Source organism: Equus przewalskii, chromosome 7 (genome assembly GCF_037783145.1).
Source record: "Equus przewalskii isolate Varuska chromosome 7, EquPr2, whole genome shotgun sequence".
Lineage (NCBI taxonomy): Eukaryota > Metazoa > Chordata > Mammalia > Perissodactyla > Equidae > Equus > Equus przewalskii.
In genome coordinates, this window is record NC_091837.1 from 74346931 (window position 1) to 74369250 (window position 22320).

At 39.3% G+C, this 22320-nt stretch overlaps 1 protein-coding gene across 7 annotated transcripts in view; it reads right to left on the reverse strand.

Annotated features, from left to right (window-relative positions):
* CCDC68 (coiled-coil domain containing 68) overlaps positions 1-22320 on the reverse strand; it is a 64899-nt gene that overhangs the window by 9513 nt on the left and 33066 nt on the right. For all 7 annotated transcript variants that reach the window (XM_070627631.1, XM_070627634.1, XM_070627630.1 and 4 more), the window contains 6 exons: positions 20581-20721; positions 19487-19612; positions 17697-17825; positions 12568-12650; positions 5707-5812; positions 4292-4375 (listed from right to left, as the gene is read on the reverse strand). In XM_070627631.1, coding sequence (XP_070483732.1) covers positions 4292-4375; positions 5707-5812; positions 12568-12650; positions 17697-17825; positions 19487-19612; positions 20581-20721 — 669 coding nt within the window. The remainder of the gene's footprint in view (positions 1-4291; positions 4376-5706; positions 5813-12567; positions 12651-17696; positions 17826-19486; positions 19613-20580; positions 20722-22320) is intronic.

Consider the following 22320-nt stretch of genomic DNA (forward strand, 5'->3'; position numbering starts at 1 on the left):
GAAATAATAACTTTCTCCCAGAGCAGTGCTGAAGATTAAGCAAAATGAACTATAGAGCACGCCTAAGAAGAGACAAATGGTTTTAGTATGGATGATAAAACTATGCCATTGGTATGGTTTAGAAAGTTGACGGGTTGTTCAAGTTCTAATGACCATTTTTCATAAATGGAATCAGTTCACACTGTTATTTAGTGAATCCCAAAATAGGTAGTGGTCTTAAGTTTGCAGTGCGAAATAGTATACACTCCTGCATATATCATCCCAGTTTGAGAGCTTCATTAGAAACCACTGAGGAGGGATGGACTGGAAGGAGAGACATGATAGCTCCAACACTCACTGAATTTTGGTACCCGGTCAAATATCACAGGCTCAGAGAGGCCCTTCCTGACTCCTAGCACTCCATAACTATTACATTGTCACATTCTAGTCTTCTCAGAGCACTTATCCCTCCCTAATTACGTGCTTATTTATTTGTTTATGTATTATTGTCTGTATCTTCAATTACGGCATAAGCTAGATGAGGTCAGAAAAGTCTGTTCCGTTCATTACTCTTATACTGAGCACTTAAACATTTCCTGATACATCATAAACACAGAAAAGTATGTGCTGAATAAATAAATTAATGCGGCTTAGACTTTTTAATGCTGAAATGGGCACTGTAACATTCCCTGCAGGGAAGGAAAAGATTTCTCTATTAAAGATAATAAAGTTTGAGAACATAAAGACATTTGTTAGATACTGCTATAATTTGAAACCTTTTTTCATAAAAGAAAACATCAGAAAATAGTAGCTTGAATTAAACTACATACAAAGAATCTAAGACCGTGCTGAGAGGTGCCTCAAAATCACTGCAGAGCCTGCAGCCCATGAGGACAGCACAAATTTGCTGCTTGCTCATATCACACCAATAGGATAGACAGCAAGTATTTGCTGAATTTCGAAATACAGAAACACAGTACAATGGAAACAAATACATTGTTCTGGTCTAACTATTGGACCAAAAGGCCAACTGGATAATGTGTATTATCTGGGTTAAATTGCTAGTTTACTTAGGACAATAAAGCCTGTTTGGGGGATGATATAAATAAAGAGACACAACTAGGGAATATAATGAATTAGAAGCAATTAGCATGATTGGTTCCAGGACTCTACGATGAGAGCTGGCACTTAATTAGGTATTACCAGAGCCCAGAACCATAATGAAGTGAAAGATTAGAGAAAGATAACACTCTCTCCAGTCAAAATGTGTTACAGATGCACAATAATTAAAGTAGCAGGGCGTTAGAGCCAAAAAGGGCACACACATCATTGGAACAGACTTCCAACATAAAAACTTAGTTTAGGATAAACAGGCATTTCAAATTCATGAAGAAAGGATGGGCTACTCAGTAAAGTGAGACAACTAAAAATTTAGATCCCTACCTCACACCAGACAGCCTGAATTACATACAGACAGATTTCGATTTAAATAAGATTCCCAGTCCATAAAGAGAATCTGAGCACACGTTTATCATCTCTCTCTTCTTAGATTTTACTGAAATAACAATAAAGGATTTTTAACTATTGAAATCTCTAATAATGAACAGAAAGAAAGAGGACTATTGGTAGATCAGAAATGTAAGGCCCGAAAGACCAAAAGTGAGTAAAAAGTTAACAGCTAGAGGAGAGGCAGCTGCTGCTGGGGCTGTGGCAGCTGAGGGAGGTGTTTGATCCAACAGAACCCGGTAAATCAGAGAGCACATATCAAAAACCTTAAAAATAAATATACTACTTGAGTTAGCAATTCCACTTCTAAAAGTTTATCTTAAGGAAGGAAGTAATTACACAAATGGTCAGTGATGTTTGTACAAGTCTGTTGAATTCAGTGCTGTTTACAAAAGGAATATTGAAAAACAATCTAACGTCCAACAATAGGAAATGACTTAATTAAATGATTGTATATCAATCCAGTGGAAACTTTGGTGGCTATTTAAAAAGACAACGTAAATGTAATCTGATTGGTGAGCAAAGACCTTCTTGTTATATTATTATACAGAGAAAAAGACTCCTTAGCACGGCCTGCAGGCCTTTTCTCTTCTCACCCATCCCCCTCCTACCTTTCCAACGCCATCCATGCTATTCTACATAACCTTTTTAGATTAGAAGCACTCACAATGGTCTCCTGTCGCTCTGCCTGACAGGCCCTCCCACTGAGTATTCCACTGGGCTCAGATTCAAATTCATTTTCTCAGAGAGGTTGTTCCCACTCACCAATCTAAATCAGCCACCTACCTTCCTCAATCCAGGTATCTTCCCTCAGAGCAGCTTGTTCTTTTACTGCAGAACACGTCCACGATATTGTCAGTTACACGTTCATTTATTTGTGTCTGTCTCCCTCTCTAGACAGTAAACTCCGGAAGGCAGGGCTCATGTCCATTGTGTTCAATATTGTTTCCTGAACTTAGTGCCTACACCATCGTAGCCACTCAGTAAGTACTTATAGCATTAAGTACGTGATTAATATTATGAACAAATAAATGAAATAAATAAAAGTTTAAAAAATGCAATAAAAATAGGCATAGTACTATGCCATACATAGTCTGTATCTTTAATATATACACATAGATTCCCACAGAAACACAGATATACACAACTGTACTGAGGGATTGCCCTTGGATGGTATGTTTGCATAATTTTCAATTTATATTTACTTATCCTTTTTCCTAATTTGTATAGAACAAATGAACATATGTTAGTTACGTAAAAAAATAATATAAGAAAAAATATTTTATAGAGTAACATTTGCCAAAAGGCCATGAATTTTAATAAAGCTGTGAGGAAATGCCTTTAGGGACACTTCCTAGGAGGAAGAGGCTCTAATGTGACACGAGTCACATCATCGGAGGCTCCCTGACATAAACTGACCAGCAGTTACTGGGCACTTGCGTGGACACTAGTTTTGAGCCAGTTATCCCACAATCTCTGCATTTTCAGCGGTGCATATAATCTAAACAAGGTGAGAAGCTAAGGAAGGCCTGAAGCTTGACGAATTCACCCTCCAGAATAAAGAGAATAGTGGTCCTCTGGGAAGGTAGAAATGGCAAAACAGAGTGATGATGACAACATTTAAGATGTAAAAGTATTTACAACCTCTTTATGTTATTATGAGCTTTTCCTTCTGTGTGGGGAAAACAGAAAGAACACGGTGGTAGAAGGGACAGCGGGCAGTGTGCTGCGAGCACGATCATGCCACTCCTCTGGTCTATCCTGCGGGAGAAAAGCTCCCAAAGAGGATGAGCTTTCCAACGGAAGTCAGAGCATCTCCGTATTCCAGAGGACAAGACAACATGGACGACAAGCAGGAAGTCAAAACACTGGGGGATGAAGTAGAAAAGGTGACCATGTCCAGGCAGGCAGTGATGAGCCATTAGGCAGAGACAGAAGAGGCGGCACTGATCACAAGGTAGAGCTGAGCTGGGGGCCCCTGTGGCGTCCTTGGGCACTCCAACCTCAGCAGGGCTTGGCTGCACTTCCTGTGGGGCAGGGGCACCGCCAGCCTAGGACTGCAGCTGAGAGCCTAAGCAGGTCTTCCTAGTTAAGGGGGGAAGGAGTGGGCAGGAAGAAACACATCTTGTCGCAGTAAAGGGTAAAGTTGTATGCTAAGTTTCAAAACACTGAAAGATAAGAAAATTACAACAGGCTTCCTGAAGTGAGTGAGCCCTGAGGCAAAGCTTGGAAGCCATGATGAATATGGATGGAGGAAGAGGAGAAAAGGGGACATCTCAGGGTGGGAGAGGAACAGACTATCTGGTTAGCACTGAATTCACACGAGTGGCCTTGACCAAGCTGCTAATTCGAGTCCATATCAAGAGACGTTATCATCTGTCTCCCCAATGTAGCAAGTACTCTGGAAAATTTGGATGAACTTTTAACATTTAATAATATTTAATATTAATATTGTAACAATATTATAAAATAATATTTAATACTTAATACTTTAATAATTATTAAAAGCACCTCCTCCTCAAAATTCTAATTTCTTATGCATAGAAGATACACATACACACACTCACAAAAAGACACTCATATATATACACATAAGCTCACGCATGTACACTCACACATAGACACTCAGACACAGACACACACACCCATTCACTTACAGAGATACTCAAACTTAGTGTCACACTGGCACAACATCACACACAAGCACACACACATAGGACACATTCATACACAGGCTCCCAGATACACTGAACACACACACACACCCACACTCCACACTGAAATATACAACAGATTCCCTCCTTACCTGGGCTTCAAGTATGTTAACTTTTTCTTTCAGATTTTCAATTCTTTCATCTTGTTCCTTTAAATTATTTTTTAATCCTTCCATCTAAGAATTAGGAAACACAATTGGAGAAATCTTGTCAAACAACAGGGAATAGTTACTCAAGCCAGAAATTGTACAGGTTTCTGTGGTCAAACGATGTTCATCAAATAAAAATATTAAATCCCAAAGCATCAGCAGACTCAGCAGGCTTCAGAAAATAGCTGGGCAAATTGGCACCCGGGGACGAGAGCACGCAGATGGTGCTGTTAAACATTTTAATCTTTGGAAAACCTGTTTAAACCAAATTCAGCAGGAGTGCATCCTGTGAAAAGCAGCACTGGTCTTCCTCCTATGTCTCAGCCACACAACGTTTTCATCCCGTAGGCTCAGAGGCCAGTGGATATGATGCAAAGCCATTGCCTGGCCTGGGGAAGCTCTCCGAGGTATAGATCTGGTCAACCAGTGGCACAATGAGGTGAACCCACTTTGCTTCAGAAGAAACGCATCTGTCCAGAGGCAGGGTGGAACTGAGAAGGTGGGGTAAGGAAGTTCAGAACGGTGCAGGGAGGGAGGAAGCACATGGATTCGAAGGCCAACACCACCATCACCAGCTCTGTCACTGAACTACTGTGGGCCTCAGTTTTCTCATCTGTAAAATGAGAATGTGGGATGCCCCTAAATCTTTCCTGGCTCTCAAGCGCCACAGTTTAATCCCCTGGCCCTTTGGTGAGGTCCTGGCCATGCAAGCACAAACGCTACATTTATGTCCGGAAGGTATTTGCGTTATTTGGAAGGACTCCTTTTGGAAACAATTATTAGGTAGTAAAAAAAGTGAACAAAGGTCTGATTTGAGGTCTAAAGCACATCCAAAAAACCAGATCAATACATACCCGGAAGTAACAAACTGTATGAGTATGCCACCCACCATCCATCTGGCTGCCGCCACAATGACCTCTTCTCCCTCACCAGCCAGGATGCTCACAGAGAAGGGCTGAGCTACTCCCCTGTCCTAACACACCTCCGAAGTAAATTTACCACTTATGAGATCATTAAAATAGATCATTTCTTCCTTAGGTAAGGGCTGAATCTCCTAATCTACAAAATCTCTGAAACAACAGAGTACGTTACCTGGCTCAGAACACTTTAAAAAATCACTGAAACATCTAAAGAGCAGTTAAACACAATTTCCCAAATATCTTCATTGAGAACATTATAGGTGTTGGCATACAGACAACAGAGGGCACAGGAATCAGAGCCATGTTGCATGGAAATAAAAAGGAAATGTCAGTGGGGAGGAGAATCTCCTGCTTGTAAAATCCAGGCAAGCCACTTGTATTTGGGCTTCTCACCGTAAACACATCATCTACCAGAGAAATACACTTGATTAATCTGACCTCCTGGATGACGCTGCGCAGGTTCTGATGCTGGGCGTGAATCACAAACTGCAGATGAGAGATCTGCTCCTGGAGAAGGGAAATCTCCATCTGAAGATCCTGGCAACTAGAAACGCAAAGGCAAAAAGAGAGAGAGATTTGCTAATGCATTAAACAGCTATGTTTTACAGCTGTGCTGCCAGGCTCTCCTCACACACTATACTGTTACTGGGCATCATGTGGATAAGACACCCAGGACCCCATATGCCACACAAGACACCACGAAGCAGCCTCTGATTAGCTCAGACAGGAACTTGAATGAGAAAATCAATTCATGTCAAAGCACAAAGCTCCATTCTGGCCACTTGTGACTCCCCTCCCTCCAGCAGGTAGTTGAGTCAAGTTGTATTAAGCCAGGTAAAGCACTTACATCTCTAATCTGTCTTGCCTATGAGAACCCACAGACCTAGCACCCATCAGAATGCACAGATAATTAAAAGGGGATAGCAGACTTAGAACAGGGGGCCAGGAATGGAGATTTCCATATATACCAGAAACCAATTTCCAATGATAGAGGGTTAGTATACATTGTGGATTGCCTGGGTTTTCGTTTATTTGTTTTGCTTTTTTTGGCTTCCTATTTTTGGTAATTCTACTGCCTATAAGTAGGGCAAGGAAAAAAAAGAGGAAATCAGATCCAGCTAATATTCTGAGTCCATATTAACCATTGTGCAAAAAGATGGGTGAGGTTTGAATTTAGATTATTCATCCTTTCCCAAGGCTCCATTTAGGTAACTGGAATGGATTATATAGCTTTGGACTATTTCTCTTCTTGCCAATATTATTAGAATTATGAAGTAACAGGCATTGTGGCAAGACCAAGAAACTTGAGTGCACTGTGACTTTGAAGTCACACAATCTTTCTAAGCCTCAGTATGACGGATATAATAATTCCTGCCTTTTCTACATCACAAGATTATACTGTAGTCTTAAGGAGGTAAAGTCAATGTACTTTTGGAAAATAATCTTTTTAGCAAGTAACACATTAATATTATTTTAGCTTATTAAGGTTTTACAATTAGTAGCCAACATCCAGCGCAATCACAATTCTGATTTTTACAGGCTCTACAAATATTGCAAAAGTCATGGAAATTCATGTGACACTACAGAACATATTCTCATTAGAAAGAATAAAAAAAGTCTTCATTTTGTTTCACATTATGTACTAAAACATTGCTTCTCAAACCTAATGTGCGTTGGAGGATCTCGTTAAATCATCAGGGATCTTGTTAAAATGCACATTCTGATCCAGCAGGCTGGGGTAGGGCTTAAGATTCTGCATTTCCAACATCCTCCAAGTGTTGCCAATGACTCTCCTGGTCCACAGACCAGGCATTGTGTGCTTTGAGCAGCACTAAACCACTAACTTTGTCTCAGTAACTTTTAGTTCATAATATAGTCTCCCAAAGCCGCATAATTTGCAGGCAGCTTGCAATATTTAAGACAGTCTTTTAATTTTTCTTCTCTTTTGGCTCTGCATGCATGCAAGGGCTTTAAAAAGAGTTTGTTTTACTGTACAAAAAAATATTTTCCATAAAACTATAGAAATGCACAAGTAAAAATAATGTATAATGATAGGCAATACTATTTATTTATCCTATGGAATTAAATAATTTATACTATAAAAAATCCTGTATAATTACACAAGATATGTCAGAGATATATGTAAAATGTAGTTCATTATTGTTCATAGCATAAAAAGTGGAAACAAACTAAATGTTCAATAGAAGACTGATAAATTATGCTATATCCACACCACTTTTATTTTACAGACACATATATATCACAGAGATATACCAATAGACTTGATTTATATCCACAATGATTCTGCAGAATATTATAAAGAGAATGGTCTTTTCAACAAATGGTACTGAGGCAAGTGGATGTTCATTTGAGAAAAAAGAAAAAGAAAATTGATCCTAGCCTCACCTCATAATAAAAATAAATTCCCTGTAGATTGTGAATAAAACTGGGGACCCAAAAGACTTTCAGAAAATAATATAGAAGAGCATCTTCGTGAATTTGGAATAAAGTTTTTTTAAAAATAGAACTTAAAACACTATTAACCACAAAAGGGAAAGACTGATAAGTTGAATAGACAAAAACTAAAAACTTCTGGTCATCAAATAAGAGTGAATAGTTTAGCCTCGGAATATTGGTAACACAAATGACTAACAAAGGCATTGTATCCAGATTATATAAAGAACATCCAAAAATTAATAGGACAGGTATCCTAGTAGGAAAATTGGAAAGTGACTTGAAGAGGTCCTTCACAAAAAAGACGAGTTGAGGACATCAGGATCAGAACAGCACAGAAGGCAAACAGAAATCTGGCCCCCAGCTGGTGTGAAGATTCAAAATTGCTCCGGTGAGAAGGGAAAAGGGAGAAAAGAAAAAGGTGGAAAGAGCAGCCAGACTCAAGACTTTCCTGGCAAATAATGAGAAAGAACTCAGGATGTTTTGCGTAGGCAGGCTGGCTTTGAATATTCATGAAATGTTCACAAATTCATAAAAAATTTTTAAATAAAATAATTCATAAAAATGTTAATGGTGAGTATTCAAAATGGTCTGGTTGTGCCCTAGGATGACCCAGAACTCTGGGACCAAAGGGAAAAAAGGTGGCTTTAGAAGGACGTACTCAAAATACGAAACTTGGAAAATTTCTCCATGTATTCCATGAGAGTATTACCACAAGAGTCACTACAGATAAATAAAAATCCGAAATAGGTCTCAAGATGGAAGAAAAGTATTTCTAGAAGCACTCTTGAGAACACAGGGCCTTCAGACTTATTTGCATTAATACACTAGAACAGAGACTAAAGGAAGTTGCAGAAAATCTCTCTTAGGATTGTTCAATAAATATGAAACCTAGTCATCCACTGACAGTCTTTAAATGTGAGAACACATTTCAATAAGCTGCCATCTGAGCTCCCTTTAATCTCTGTTATTTATCTTTCAGTTAAAGCGCTCAGTCTTCACGCACAGGCACTAAAGCAAAGCAGCAGGAAGAAAACATAACAAAGGGGAAGGCCAGGGAGGGAGGACAAGCCCTTCCCACAAACGTCTGTATCTAGGATGCGTGCTCTGCCTCCCAATGCTCAACAGAAATGTAAAGTAAATGTTGAAATCAAAATAGAACCCAAAAATTTCTGCTTCCAGGAAGACGCAGAAGATGAGTTTTGCCCCATTCTTCCCCAATACAACCAAAAACCTGGACATTATATAGAAACAAACACTAGAAGACTCTGATAAGTGGAGAGAACAATCAGACTAGCTCGGGACCTTGGGATCCAGGAAACAACACAATGGTGAGTGAGTTCCCAGGGTTTTCTTTCTGCCTCATATATCCCAGGCTTGGAGCTGAGAGAGTATGCAGTCTAGAAATGCCAGTGGGAACAGACAAAAAAGCCCCAACCAAAAGAGAGAAAAATGTTGGCCCTTCCCTTTGAAGGAAGGGAAGTGAGGATCCTCTCTCATTTCACCACTGAGGCCGAGTGACCAGAATACCATTTCTGGTACTCTTCCTGTTAGATTCCTTAGCATTCAAGAAAGGAATTCAATTCTATCCTTAACTTGCAGAAATGTGAAAACGAATGGCTTTGCTTTAACTAGGAACATGGGGTAACCGTAGCGTATGTACCGGGCAAGAAGCACACTCTCAGTCTCTCTGCGGGCCTCTATCTGCCAAAGGCGTGGTCAAAGGAATCTGAGTTGGACCCTGCTGCAGTGCCCTGTGCTCCTCAGTGTTAGAATGGCTTTGAACAAATTGTTCTCTGGCACCATGCTCTCTATTTTTAAAGGATTTTTTGAGGTACAATTTCTGTGTTTCCCCAAAGGATAACTCTAAAACGGGCCTGTGTATTTGTCTGTGATGTCACAGGGCAGATGGACAAATTGAGAAACTGCCTTCTCCTCACAGACACACATTTTCTACCTCTTCCCAGAAGTGAAGGGTCTCCAGAAGTCTCCAGAATGAGAGAAAGGAGATCAAATCTCCTCTATAGCAGAACGAGCACAGGCTTTGCTATGAGAGTACTAGAGCCAAAACTCTGAGCTCCACAACTTCTGAGAGGCCGTGTAATCACTTAACCCGTCAGAAGCTCAGTTCCCTCCCGGAAAGGCCGATGGAAGGATTAAATTAAATAAGGTATCCGGGGTCACCCTCTAAACAGCAAAGTTCTATACATGTGTCAGTTGGTAGTGATGGTAGTAGAAACACGGAGTCAACTTTATTTTTAATGAGATGCTTCTGCCAAATCTTTTAACTCTTGTTAAAAGTAATTGTGAGGTTCAGCTTAATACATTATAATGATATATATATAACCATACACAAGAAAAAACTGTCGCTTTTGAATTATAATTGTTTATAAGTTATCATCCTCAGAGATGCTTTTTTACACCAGAAATGCCACATTAGAACATATTGAATCTTTTTACCAAAATGACAGAATGAAGCTCACTGCAATTCAAGAAAGTTGTGGCACTTGTCAAAACCGCCATCCATGCCTGAGGGAAATTTAGTGAGCCATAGCCCCCTGCTTAGGGAAGCAGCTATTCTTTGCGTGAGGGAAGGCCACCACAGGACTGGGAGTGAGTGCCTGCCAAATGACCACTGGTTGGATGACAATGTAGGGATTGGCCAACATGCTCAATCTGTCCAATATAGGAAGTCGTATTAGGCCAATCAGACCCCTTCCTCTGGAATTGGAAAGGAAAAAAGAGAGAATATGAACCAGCTGGTGAAAAATGGCAGGAAAATTTAATGAATCATACAGGAAGGATAAAAAACAAGAGAACAGTGAAACTTCACCAAACTCATGACTGAATGGGAGCAACAAAATAATCTGGTCCCTAAAACCACATTAGGTGCTAAAGGGTGGCCCTCCTCTCTTCCCATGAGACGCATCATCTTTATGGCTATATTGACCCAATCTTAACCTAACAGAAATCCTCTTATTTATGGTAGCTTAACCAAATCTCTATTGCTTTAACCAAAAACGTCTGACTCTTACTGATTTCATTTTCTTGTCACTTAGCAAAATGAATACCCCTACTCACAGCTTAAAGTAATAAGTAAGATAAATATTTGTAATACCTACAATCTACAAAAACGGCATGAGCCTAAATGTTCAAATACTTTTCTGGAACACAAAACATCCATTTCCCTCGAAATATTTTTAAAACTAAGAGCTTTTTGAGAATTCCTGATAACAACTGCTCATATATAACAGAACCGAAAGAATACATAAGTTTGGCTTTTAAAATGGTTACATTTTTGGCTCAAAGACTGATAAAAACCCTATTATCAATAAAAAATCATTTTTTAAAGAAAAAAATCAAACAGATTGTCTGGACTCTTAATGGAAGGCACATTGTACCAGCCAGTAGTTCTACTGTGTAGAAAAGCCCTCTTTAAGAAAAAAAAAAATAAGGTAAGCCAAAGATTTACTTAAAGTTATGAGTATATGTAAGCAATTCCAAAGAACTATAGATGTTTCCCACAGTACATCCTTCATTCTCCATGGAGACGCACAGTGCTACGAAACTCTCTTGGAAGTCCGCCTTCTTGGGCTATATCTTGTTCAGGGAGAAGAATATGGGGAAATTAATATTAGTGGTATCCTAGTGTGTTTCAAATATGAATGTGCACTTGCCAGGGCCAACCCAGTTCTGGATTTTGGCATATGTGGTACTTAGTTAATGTCAAGTCAAATAAATGTATTCCTCCTAGATGATGGAAGAGTCCGGGGGTGGGTTTCTTAAACAATACTCCAGTGGGACACTGGAATGACAAGCTGGCCTCCTTTTACCTTAATTCCAAGTTTTGGTTGCTATTTCTGAATACTCCCTGTCGATGCATGGATATGAGCCAGACAGAAGGCAAAGCATATGAGAGATGAGAAGAGAAAGAGAGATAATAGGAAAAGAAAAGGAAAGAGAGAAAGATAATCAAAAGACCTAGAGAGAGGGATGTTTGAGCAAATATCATTAAATAAATGAGAACAACAATTTGTACATTCTGACGCTCAGGATAGCACCTGATATCTTAAGGATCAACAGCTCTAAACGGATGAACTAAGATCTTTAAATAGATTTGACTTTGAATGTTATATCGAAATATATGACTGTGATACGCTTAGAATTAAAAGAACAGAAAGAAGAAGAGAAGAAAGGAAAGGAAAGGAAAAGAAATATTTCAGGAAATTTCACATGATAGGAGGTATTATATGGCCCTCCAGAGAATTTTTCTAACAGCAGCTGAGTAGCACAGCAGTTGTATGATGTCCGCAAACCCATCCCAGCCCCAGCATACTAGGGACTGCGACTGCTTGTGAATTACCAGCATTTGTAAATAAGTCCAAAGAACTAAGGATGTTTTTCACAGTGTCTCCTTCATTCTCTCCACGCTTGGGGAACACCACAAAACTATCCTACAATTCCACTCGTGGGCCAGCCAATCTAATGCCAGCTGTAGCAGAGACCTATTAACAAAATCAGAAGCATCAGGGGGAAGGAAGACCTCAAGAGCATCCTCTTTAGCACCAAGGGTAAACAGGGAGGGGACAGGCTCATTCACTCTTCAGAAGGATTAACCCTTCCACCAGTCTCCCTGGACCCCCAGGGAACTCTGTCCCTCCCTCATTCCCCAGTGGGTGAGGAAGGCGAGGCACATGGCTGTTAATGCTTTAAAATCTCCCTCTCTCCAGCACGTTCAGTCTTGCTGTTTCCCCGGGGAGTGGTAGCCTTCTGTCCACTGGCCAGGGGACCGTGGCGAGGACAGGCATCAGGAAGAGCTTTTACTTAGGCAGTAGATCTGCAAACCTTTTAGCATATGCAGTGTTGGATTTGAGTTGCAGCAGCTTGTTTTCCAAAGACAGTTTTTTTTCTAGCAGTGTTCTCTTTTCCTAGGAGAAAATAAGATACAATTTTTGCTTATTTCACTCTCACTTTCTCTCTGTGTATGTAAGTGTGTTTGGTAAAGCATTCTTGCAAACTGTTCACAAAAGATGCTTCTTGTAATACTAGAAATAAGTCTTGAGCTAAAGCTAATGTCATATGGAGCTGTTACAACCCACCCCAGTGAGCCTGGTCAGGCATTCTCCTGCGTGGTTTCTGAGCAGCTCAACGGCAGGTCAGGACTAGTTGTCTTCACTCCCCTCACTTGCCTGGAGAGCTTTTGCTCCTCTCCAGCCCACTGCTGAAATTCACCCTGCTCAGTAAAACTTCTCCTGCCTTTGTCCATCCCACCCCAGATGCCAACTACCTGCCCTTCTCTCTCTAGGCATTGGCTCTCCAACCATGACACCTGCTTCTCCTCCGTTACACTGAGTTTGTAGCCAAGGACACTACTGTGCTTATCTTGATACTCCTACCTGCTCACGTGGTATCTGTTAGAAAGTAGAAAAGTAGTAAATGTATTTTTAGTGAAGGATCAAGGCCACAAATTATAAAGTCACTTCCCAATTAGGATATAAGAGAAATTTTGACATTGGGAAAGAACATCTAAAGAAATGCCTTAATGTCATCATTAAACCAAACTCTTTCCATCCGAAAGGAAAATAGACAAATCCATGAAAAACCAAGCTGGGATGATCGTTTTCTTTTTTATATTTGATGGTAAAGAGATGTTTTGACACCATTTACAACGCTGTTTAAAATCAATCCTGGGGCCAGCCCGGTGGCGCAGCGGTTAAGTGCACACATTCCGCTTCTCAGTGGCCCGGGGTTCACCAGTTTGGATCCCGGGTACGGACATGGCACCGCTTGGCACGCCATGCTGTGCTAGGCGTCCCACACATAAAGTAGAGGAAGATGGGCATGGATGTTAGCTCAGGGCCAGGCTTCCTCAGCAAAAAAGAGGAGGACTGGCAGCAGATGTTAGCTCAGGGCTAATGTTACTCAAAATAAAATAAAATAATTCCTGGCGCCGTATTTATATGGGTGAAACAACGCAGCGCTGTAGAGCGAAAATGTCAGAAAGTCTTTGGACATGGACACACCTGGTTTTGAAACTTTGTAATTTTTGCCAAGGTTTTAACCTCTCTGGGCTTTATCATTGTTAAGAAAAATAAACCAAAACTTGGAAATCAAACTAATATATATATTGATTTTATTGTCATATTGGGTCATTGTTTAATAACCTGACCCAAAGATTCTTTAATTCTCCTGTAGAATTTCCCTGTGTTTATTATTTATTATTTGATTAGAGCCCTGAGTCTGTGAAGTTGCATGTTAATTTGTAGATTTCTGCCTGGTAGAAAAGATAATCCCAAAGGTTATGGTTTAGTTGCCTTAAAGAATATTAACCAGCTTTGTATCTCGCCTAGTAATCCTATTCTACATTCCTTTTTCAAAATGCTTATAAATAGCCAGTTCCTCAAAATATTTTATTTAAACCAGCTTTACCACCTTACTGGTTCCCTCATTAATTAATGAGCTAAATAAAACATCAGACATGTATTCATTCTATACTCGTTTGAGTAATGTTTTTGACTTCTTGAACATCCCTAAAATGGGGATAATTACTACCTATATTGAAATGTTGGGATGATTGGAGAGAATATACGTGGAAGGCCTACATGCTTCTCTGGCACATATTAAGACCTCAATATATAATAATTTGAAGGTGCCAAACACCTCATATCTTATGTGCTCTGTTATTTTTAAAATTTATACTAACTTTCTCAACTCTTTCCTCTAGCATTCTTGTCACCTATAGAAATTGTCCCTGGGCTGCGTATAGCCCTAGCAGTGTTCAAATATTTCTGAGGGATCACAGATAAGCCCTGCAAGCTTATTACGATACTCTGATCATCAAAGAAACACATCGCTGATAATATATTTTGAATTTGTAGGGACAAAAATGGTGTTTAACATTCTTCCTAATAGACTTACTGTCAGTTAATGGATCTTCATAACCAGAATTCAAGCAGACCAGATGACTGGACGAGTAAATGTTTTGCCTTGGCTAAGGCTCCAGGATCTAGCTTGGTCTCTTAATGCTTCCTCTCTGACAACACAGGAAATCACCCTGTACTGGCTAGGGCTTCTTAGGGACAGTGTCTTCTCAAAAGGCAAAGGAGTACACAGCACCACCCAGTGGGCAATCCACTTTTCCCCAAACCGCACCTCTGGGGAGCTCAAGAGTTCCCTCACTCTATTGATCAAGGTGGAGTGGACAGCAATTTAAACCATTGCCATATGTTAACATCTAAATGATTTAGAAACCAAGGATATCATTTTCATTCGTCATCAGAGATGAGAAGGGCATAATGGAAAGGACTGAGAACTGGTAACTGAAAGACTGCGGAATAGTTCCTTGTCTGCATTGTCCTCATTTATAAAATGACGATGAGGAACTAGGTGGTCTCAGAAGTGCCTTTGAGTTCTAAAACTCTAATAGAGCTAAATCAATGACACTGGAAAGAGATATGATGCAACAGAATTGCACTGTTAGCAAAAGGAACATATGCCATATTAAAACGCTCTTATTGGGTCTTTTTGCTGGCTTATCACTGTGTTTATGGAATTCATTCTCACTGCATTCCTGATTAAAGTGGGACAGATGGTAAAGGTTTTAAGTAATGTGTTCATTACTAGACCTCATCCCACTAATGGCTATTTACTGGAGCAGTGGCTTGTTCAAGTGAGTAGAAAATGAATCCTTCTCCGGGGGCACCCGCTAGCAGGGCAGTATTTATCAACCTTTGCTGTGGATGTTCATTTTTAATTTCCATTTCCTTTTTGAACTCATGTCTTTTTCCTTTTAATACAAAAGTCTCAGTACTCCCTTCCTTCACTCTGATACATGCTCTCTGCCTGAGAAACCCTTCATCGCAGCCTGTATTCTCAGTATTTCCTTAAACCAAGAAGATGTTGTCAAGCTTTGCTTCTTATACTTTTATTTTTTTACTTGGTTGTTTTACAAATATATCTTTAAAATAAATATGTTTTTAAGAAAAGTCTCTTGCATATTGTCCTTCCACTCCATCCTCACCAACCCTCACCTCCCAGACATTCCAGTAGGCTCCACTCTAGGAAGTTACTGAACTAGAGTATTCTTGAAGGTTACTGTATGGCCTGGCTAAACCATGGGCATCCTGTCCACTCACTCTGTCCTAGCTCCTAGAGACAGCCCACCATTATAGGTCAATATTCAGAAAATTGCTAAGCCATCACTTCTCAAAAATGTCTGCCAGTGTCTGAGCCACTTAACCTCTTTTAGGGATACATTTCCCTACCTTCAGTAGGGGTGTCAGCCTCTCTAAGGACCCTTACAAGAAGGAAGTGGGGGAGATCTGGGAAGTTCCTTAAGTCCTACACAATCCAGATATACTCCATTGCAATCTCCACAAAAAGACTATACCTGGTCCATCCACAAATAGATATCATGGCTCCAGCTCTGCCTGGCACATGGTAGGTGCTCAAAGATTTGTAGAATAAATAGTCAAGTGATTTTACCCCACAATTTGGAGATGAATTCACACTGAGTACAGATTTCCTGGGATTTCTAAGAAACAGAAATTACACTCTACTGTTCTTTTGTTAATTTTCAGGAACTGAGAGCTGGCCACTAAACCTGACCCAGGATTACTGGGTTTGAGGTGATCACAAGTCTAACATTTAGTGTTAAACTGCCTAATCAAGTTGTTTGGTTAAACAACCTATTTGCATTCCAGAATTGTCTTTCTTTCCTAAATGCAAACAATCTTTGTGCTATCTTAGTTAAACTAATTATTACAGGATAAATTTCTAACGCTACAAATGATTCATCCACATGTTACAATTTGTCTAAAACATCATAATTATAAATTGTCACACCTGGACAAACCAGCTGATTGGAACATTCTACCCCAGCGATTCTGGCTAAAATTTAATGCTTAGTGACCCATTGCACAACACAGATATAGCTGTATATTATTATTACTAGATTCAGTTAAGTATAGTCTTATTTACTTTTCATAATTTCCTCATAGGACCTTCATTAAGAATACAAATTCAGCCAAATTCACAGTGCAATAAATTAAATTCTTGAGAAATGTGTAAAAAATTAATCAAAGTTTCTCTGCCAAAACCTGAATGTTGAAACCTGATGCTTTTGAAATGACATTTTTAAAATGGCATCAACTCAGGCCGACTTCTCAAACATAATACAGCTGAGAAGAGCAGAGATAAAGCAGGGAATTAAGAGGATACACACAAAACTGATTGCACAATATTCACTAGAAGTCAAAGCCTATCTTCTTATCTACCCCCAATTCAGTTGGAGAGGCCAATTTTCTATTTGTTTTGCTATTTAAAAAATTATTCCTTGGTTTGTCTGAATGCTAAATCCTAAGGCTTGCATAATTAAACGTACGTGCTCACCTTCTATATATAGTTGGCGAACCAGCTACTTAAAGGAACACTGCATGAAACTTACAATAATTTTTATTCTATTATTACTCTTCCCTAAATTGTCTCTTTTGAAAGTTCCAGAGTGTCTTTTCTCAATGTGAACTGTATCTGTCCTAGTGCAGCTATAGGTTTTTACAAATCTAAAGTGGACTTGGATGGCCAAACGTGGACACTGACTCTAATACATAAAAACACTATGACTACAAGGATCTACTATATTAGTGGTAGTAATAGGTGGACTTTATGGTCTTTTCCATTATTTCCCTTCACAGCCTCACCTGCTTCCCCTTTCTAGGCCATACATTTACTAGAAAGAGAACATGACAGACAATGAGATGTCTGCAGGATTTGTGGAGAGAGAAATCAGTAATTACAGTGCAGGTGACTTTAAATATGTCAGGGATGAAACTAATGTTACTGAATACTTCCTAAAGTCTTAGGAGCTGCAAAGAGTACTTTCACTTAACGTTATCTTACTTATTTTAGTGTTATTTTCTTTAATTCTTACTCTAATCTCATCAGGAAGAATTCTCTTTAATTCTCCAGTGGCTTACCTTTTCCATTCTCTGGACAAGGTTCTCTAATTCTGTGATTTGATGATGTTTTTCTTCAAGCTTTTCAGCAACCTGATTCAGATTTTCAACATGTTGTTTCAATTTCTGTTCTTTTTCAAGTTTGTTAACCTTTGGTCAGAGAAGCAGTCGTCAGACTACCGTTTTTATTAAACCTATATAGATATTATCTCCCTAATTTTCTGAGTAACCAAAAAAAAATTTAATAATTCACACTTGTTTAGAATAACTTTTTTTGAATTCAGAGTTTTCTTAAAAATAAATCTGATAGACTAGCACAACACTAAATCAATAGAGTTAATAATAAATACTATTCCTAAAATGTTTACATTTGTTACCATAAAACATACCACCTGAACTGTTAAAGAGACTAATTTAAGAAAAGTAAAATTTTTGACTTTTTCTTAACAAAACTTATGGGAAACAAAAATAAAATCTTAGATGTTCAAGTAAAAAATGTTTTATTTTTAATTAGAAAGTGTCATAAAAGCAAAATAATTAGCCCCACTGTGTCAGAGGTTATTTCCCGGGCATACAGCAGGAGCTGCACTGAAAGACCACAGGACAAGAAGTCTGCATCTGGCAGTACACAGGCCACACTGGGAGTGTTTCCACCGACTTCTACCTGACACGTGCATGCACATCTGTATGTGTATTTAACAGAACTCGAGACTTTACAGTAAAAACAAAAGTGTCTGGCTTGTCTTGAAAACACCACATGGGCACTCCTGAGAGGCAACTCCAAGCTGAGACCGAGTCCCCTGCAGGGACGAGCGTACTCCAGTCCCAGCAGGCCTGTCACTCACGCAGAGGCCTCGGGGCCACACAAGCCTGCTCACTCTCCTCACTTAGTTCTTTATCTGCGCCCTGCATGCATGTGAGTTTGCCAACATCACCATCACAGCCTGAAGCATGAGGGCCTGTCCCTCTGCACTGGATTTCATACTGTGCTTCCCTGGGGGCCTTCCTAGGGCCTGAGCAGGCAGAGATGCAGGTACCCCACCCCAGCATGAATGAGCTTGCCTGTTTTCAGTTTTGGAAAACACACACACACATACACTTGCACATATATTTTTTCCCTCTTCCAGTCCTAGAAGACATTCTTCAGATAAAGTTTTATTGGTCCTAGGATACATACTTCAGATTTTAAAGCAAAAACAAAAAGTGTGTTTGTGTCTATGAAATATATACATATACATTTATATATACACATATACATATTTATGTGTTTTTAATATTTTAATTATATGTATTGATGTATTAAAATATGAAATATATAACTTTCATATTTAAATATATATATGTACACATACATACTTTTTTGTTTGTTTAAGATGAAAAATATTTTCTAGGACCAAAACATTTTTGAAACCCATTTATCCAGTGCAACTTTTTCATTTTAGAGTCAAGGCACCCCAAGTCTAGAGAGGTAGACACAACCTGGGTCATCTAGTTAGTCAAAGGCAGAAGCAGAAGAGGAGCCGCTGGCCAGTGTTACCTGGGCCAGCCTGGATTTCTAGGCAGGAGGGGAGGGCCTCCCTTCTGCCTGCGCTCTGCGGGGCTCTGGGCAAGGTGACACAGCAGCTCACCAACGTCTGCGTCCCGGGCTAAGCAGGGCTGGGGGAGGAGGCCACAGAGGATGGGCACCCTGCCCTTCCCAGGGCCCACCAAGTCATGGGGCCATTGCTCGTTTCACATCTAACTCCTCCAAATAGAGGCACTCGGAAAGCTCAGGGGTTAGATCTCCAATGGACAAGTTGCTAGCTCGGTACCTGGAGTAACTGTTGACTGTCCTCATGCTTCTTTCTAACCTCTTCAGACTGCGTTTGGTAGTTTTCAAATAATCTCCGGGCCACGTTTCTCAGAGCCGCTGCTCCTGCTTCTCTGGAGGCTTCGAGCTAGGACAAAAAGGTCACTGTGATTGTTTTGACATTTACAATAAAAAGGGTTAAAGACAGAACAGTTTGACAGGCAATTAAAAATACAGAGGCTATAACTGTACCCTTTGCACCCTCGTAGACAATGGATAGGAGAAAAGATACTGTTATCTGGGAAATGTAAAATGAGAACCCCTCAGTTTAATAGGCTGTCATACAAGAGGATTTGCACTGACCAGGCCAAAGTAGAGCTCCGTGAACATTAGTGCCCTGCATCTATAGACCGCACCCTCCAAAGAGTTCAGCTTATACACACATTTGCAAGTATTTTATTAGCGTTCTCCACAACAGCACTAAAAGATGCATTTTCATGAAATAGAAGTGGGACAAGATTGGAGTATTAAGTGCAACAAAGCTAAAGTGTCATGAATCTTTCACGGATTTAACCTAAAGAAATAATCGAGGATAGCACAAAGATTTACCTACCGAGATATTCGCTCTAGGACTGCACATAAAATAAGCCCAAAAAAGGAAAATATAAAGCATCCAACAAACAATAGATTAATTAAACAAAATAATGAGACATTTGACTGAGTGCTCTAATGAATATTTATAAAATATGTAAAGACTTTCAAAAAATTTATTGTAGTAAGAACACGTCACATGAGACCTACCCACTTACCTCTTTAAGAGTACAATACAGTATGAACTACAGGTACAATGTTGTACAGCAGGTCCCTAGACCTGATTCATCTCACACAACTGAAACTTTACACCTGTTGAACTTGTGTAAGATCTTTTTAACAATAAAAGTAGTCTCTAAAATAAAAGAGTGAGATTTAAAGTATAAAAATGATTCTCTATGTGAGCATATGTGTGGACTCTATGGATGCGTGTGGATGTTTTTTTGCTTTCACAGATCTATGAATCTATCCTATTGGCTCAAAGGCTCAAAACACAAAATTAGAAATGTCTTCTAACGGTCTTACCTTAATTTTCAATACTTCGTTCTCCTTGTTCACTTCTAAGAGCTTTAGGTCTTTTCCTTTTATCCTTTCCATGAGCAGATCCAAACTGCAACAGGAGGGATCCATTTCAGGATTAGAGTCATTTTGAGTGTTTCCACAGCGCTGAAATGAACAAATGTGAAAATCACAGACCTGACTTTCCATGCCTCTACGAACTTTGACAACAATAATTATCACTCAGGATTACATATATCAAGGAAGATTCAGGTCAGCACAAGTAAAATAAATCTTTTGAATCTCAAATATCAATGAGGAATTCTAGATGAAGCAGCTGGCCTCTATAATTGCTCAAATTTGAATAGATTCTTATATTAGAAAGATGTAGAAATACATCTTTTATGCCTTTTATATTCCCTACAGTTTTCAATATACTATTGGGTCCTTTTTAGGAGATAAATAATATCCACAAGGCCAGTTTCGATTTTTGGGGGTTTTTTTGTCTAAGTTGTAGACATAAATGCATTTTGGTTACATTGCATTACAAATTAATATAATCAGACCTAATTGTTACAATGTGTATTATTCAGTGTTCAATGAGGCTTCATTGTGACCGCCTTATATTAAATTTCTAATCAGAGATGTCAGAACTGAATGTTACTGCCAGTGTAACTCTGTGTAAACTCTAGCTCCCTGAAAATACACTTGGAGCATGAAATAAATCTCTTCTGGAATGGAGGACATATGGAAGTGGAAAGGAAATTTGAAACCATCTAATTCAACCCCATCAATTTTACAGATACGAAAACTGTAGGACCAGCGCCCAAGTTTACATAGCCAGTGAGTGGGAGAGCTCATGACACAGTTTCTTGATTGTCTGTCCTGCTCTCTTTCTGCTTTTCCAAATTAGTTCAAGACAGATTGAGGAAACATTATACAATTATATACATCTTACCATTATAGTAACAAGTTCTATTTGTTAAGCACTTATTATGTGTCAGGTAATCTTTTAGATGTTTTAAATATGCTCCTTTGTCTAAATTCTCAAAACAGTAGAAGGCACTATGCCTACTATATAGAAGAGGAAATTGAAGATGAGCGAGTTTAGCTAACAAGCCCAAGATTATACCTAAAATAACTTCCAGAACCAGAATTAGAATCCAAGTTTGTTTACGAACAAAGCCTATATCCTTTCCAGTACAATATATGGACTACATTTATAGAAATAAAAATCAAAAAGAAAACAGTGCATATAAATAATATAGTCACCATAATTCTGTCATGGTTTTGTTGTTTCTACTCCAGACCCTAGTGCATACTGTCACTCTTCACATACATAGTAGGAATTATTTCCTTTTTTAATTTGTTAAAGAGGATTTGATGGAAAGACTCTTATAGAAGGTAGATTACTGGCAGTGGTAGACAGCTATAAAGGTCATACATCAGTGAATCTCAAATTTTAATGTTCATATGAATTACTTGGTGACTGATCTGGTTAAAAAGTCACTTCTGAATCAGGAGGTCTGGGATGGCATGCTAGATGCTGCATTTTTAACAAGTTCCCTGAAGATGCTGACGCTGCTGGGACTGCAGCCCACACTCTGAGAGTAGAAAGCCCTAGATGATTCTGGCTAAATCCATGCAGGAACTTGGTCCAGATGCTGAAGGGAAAGGGGCTGATACTTTGACGCTCAGTTTGTCTACTGAGCTTCTGTGGTTTGAGATGGCCGAGACAGACAAACTGGCAACACAATTCCTCCTCAT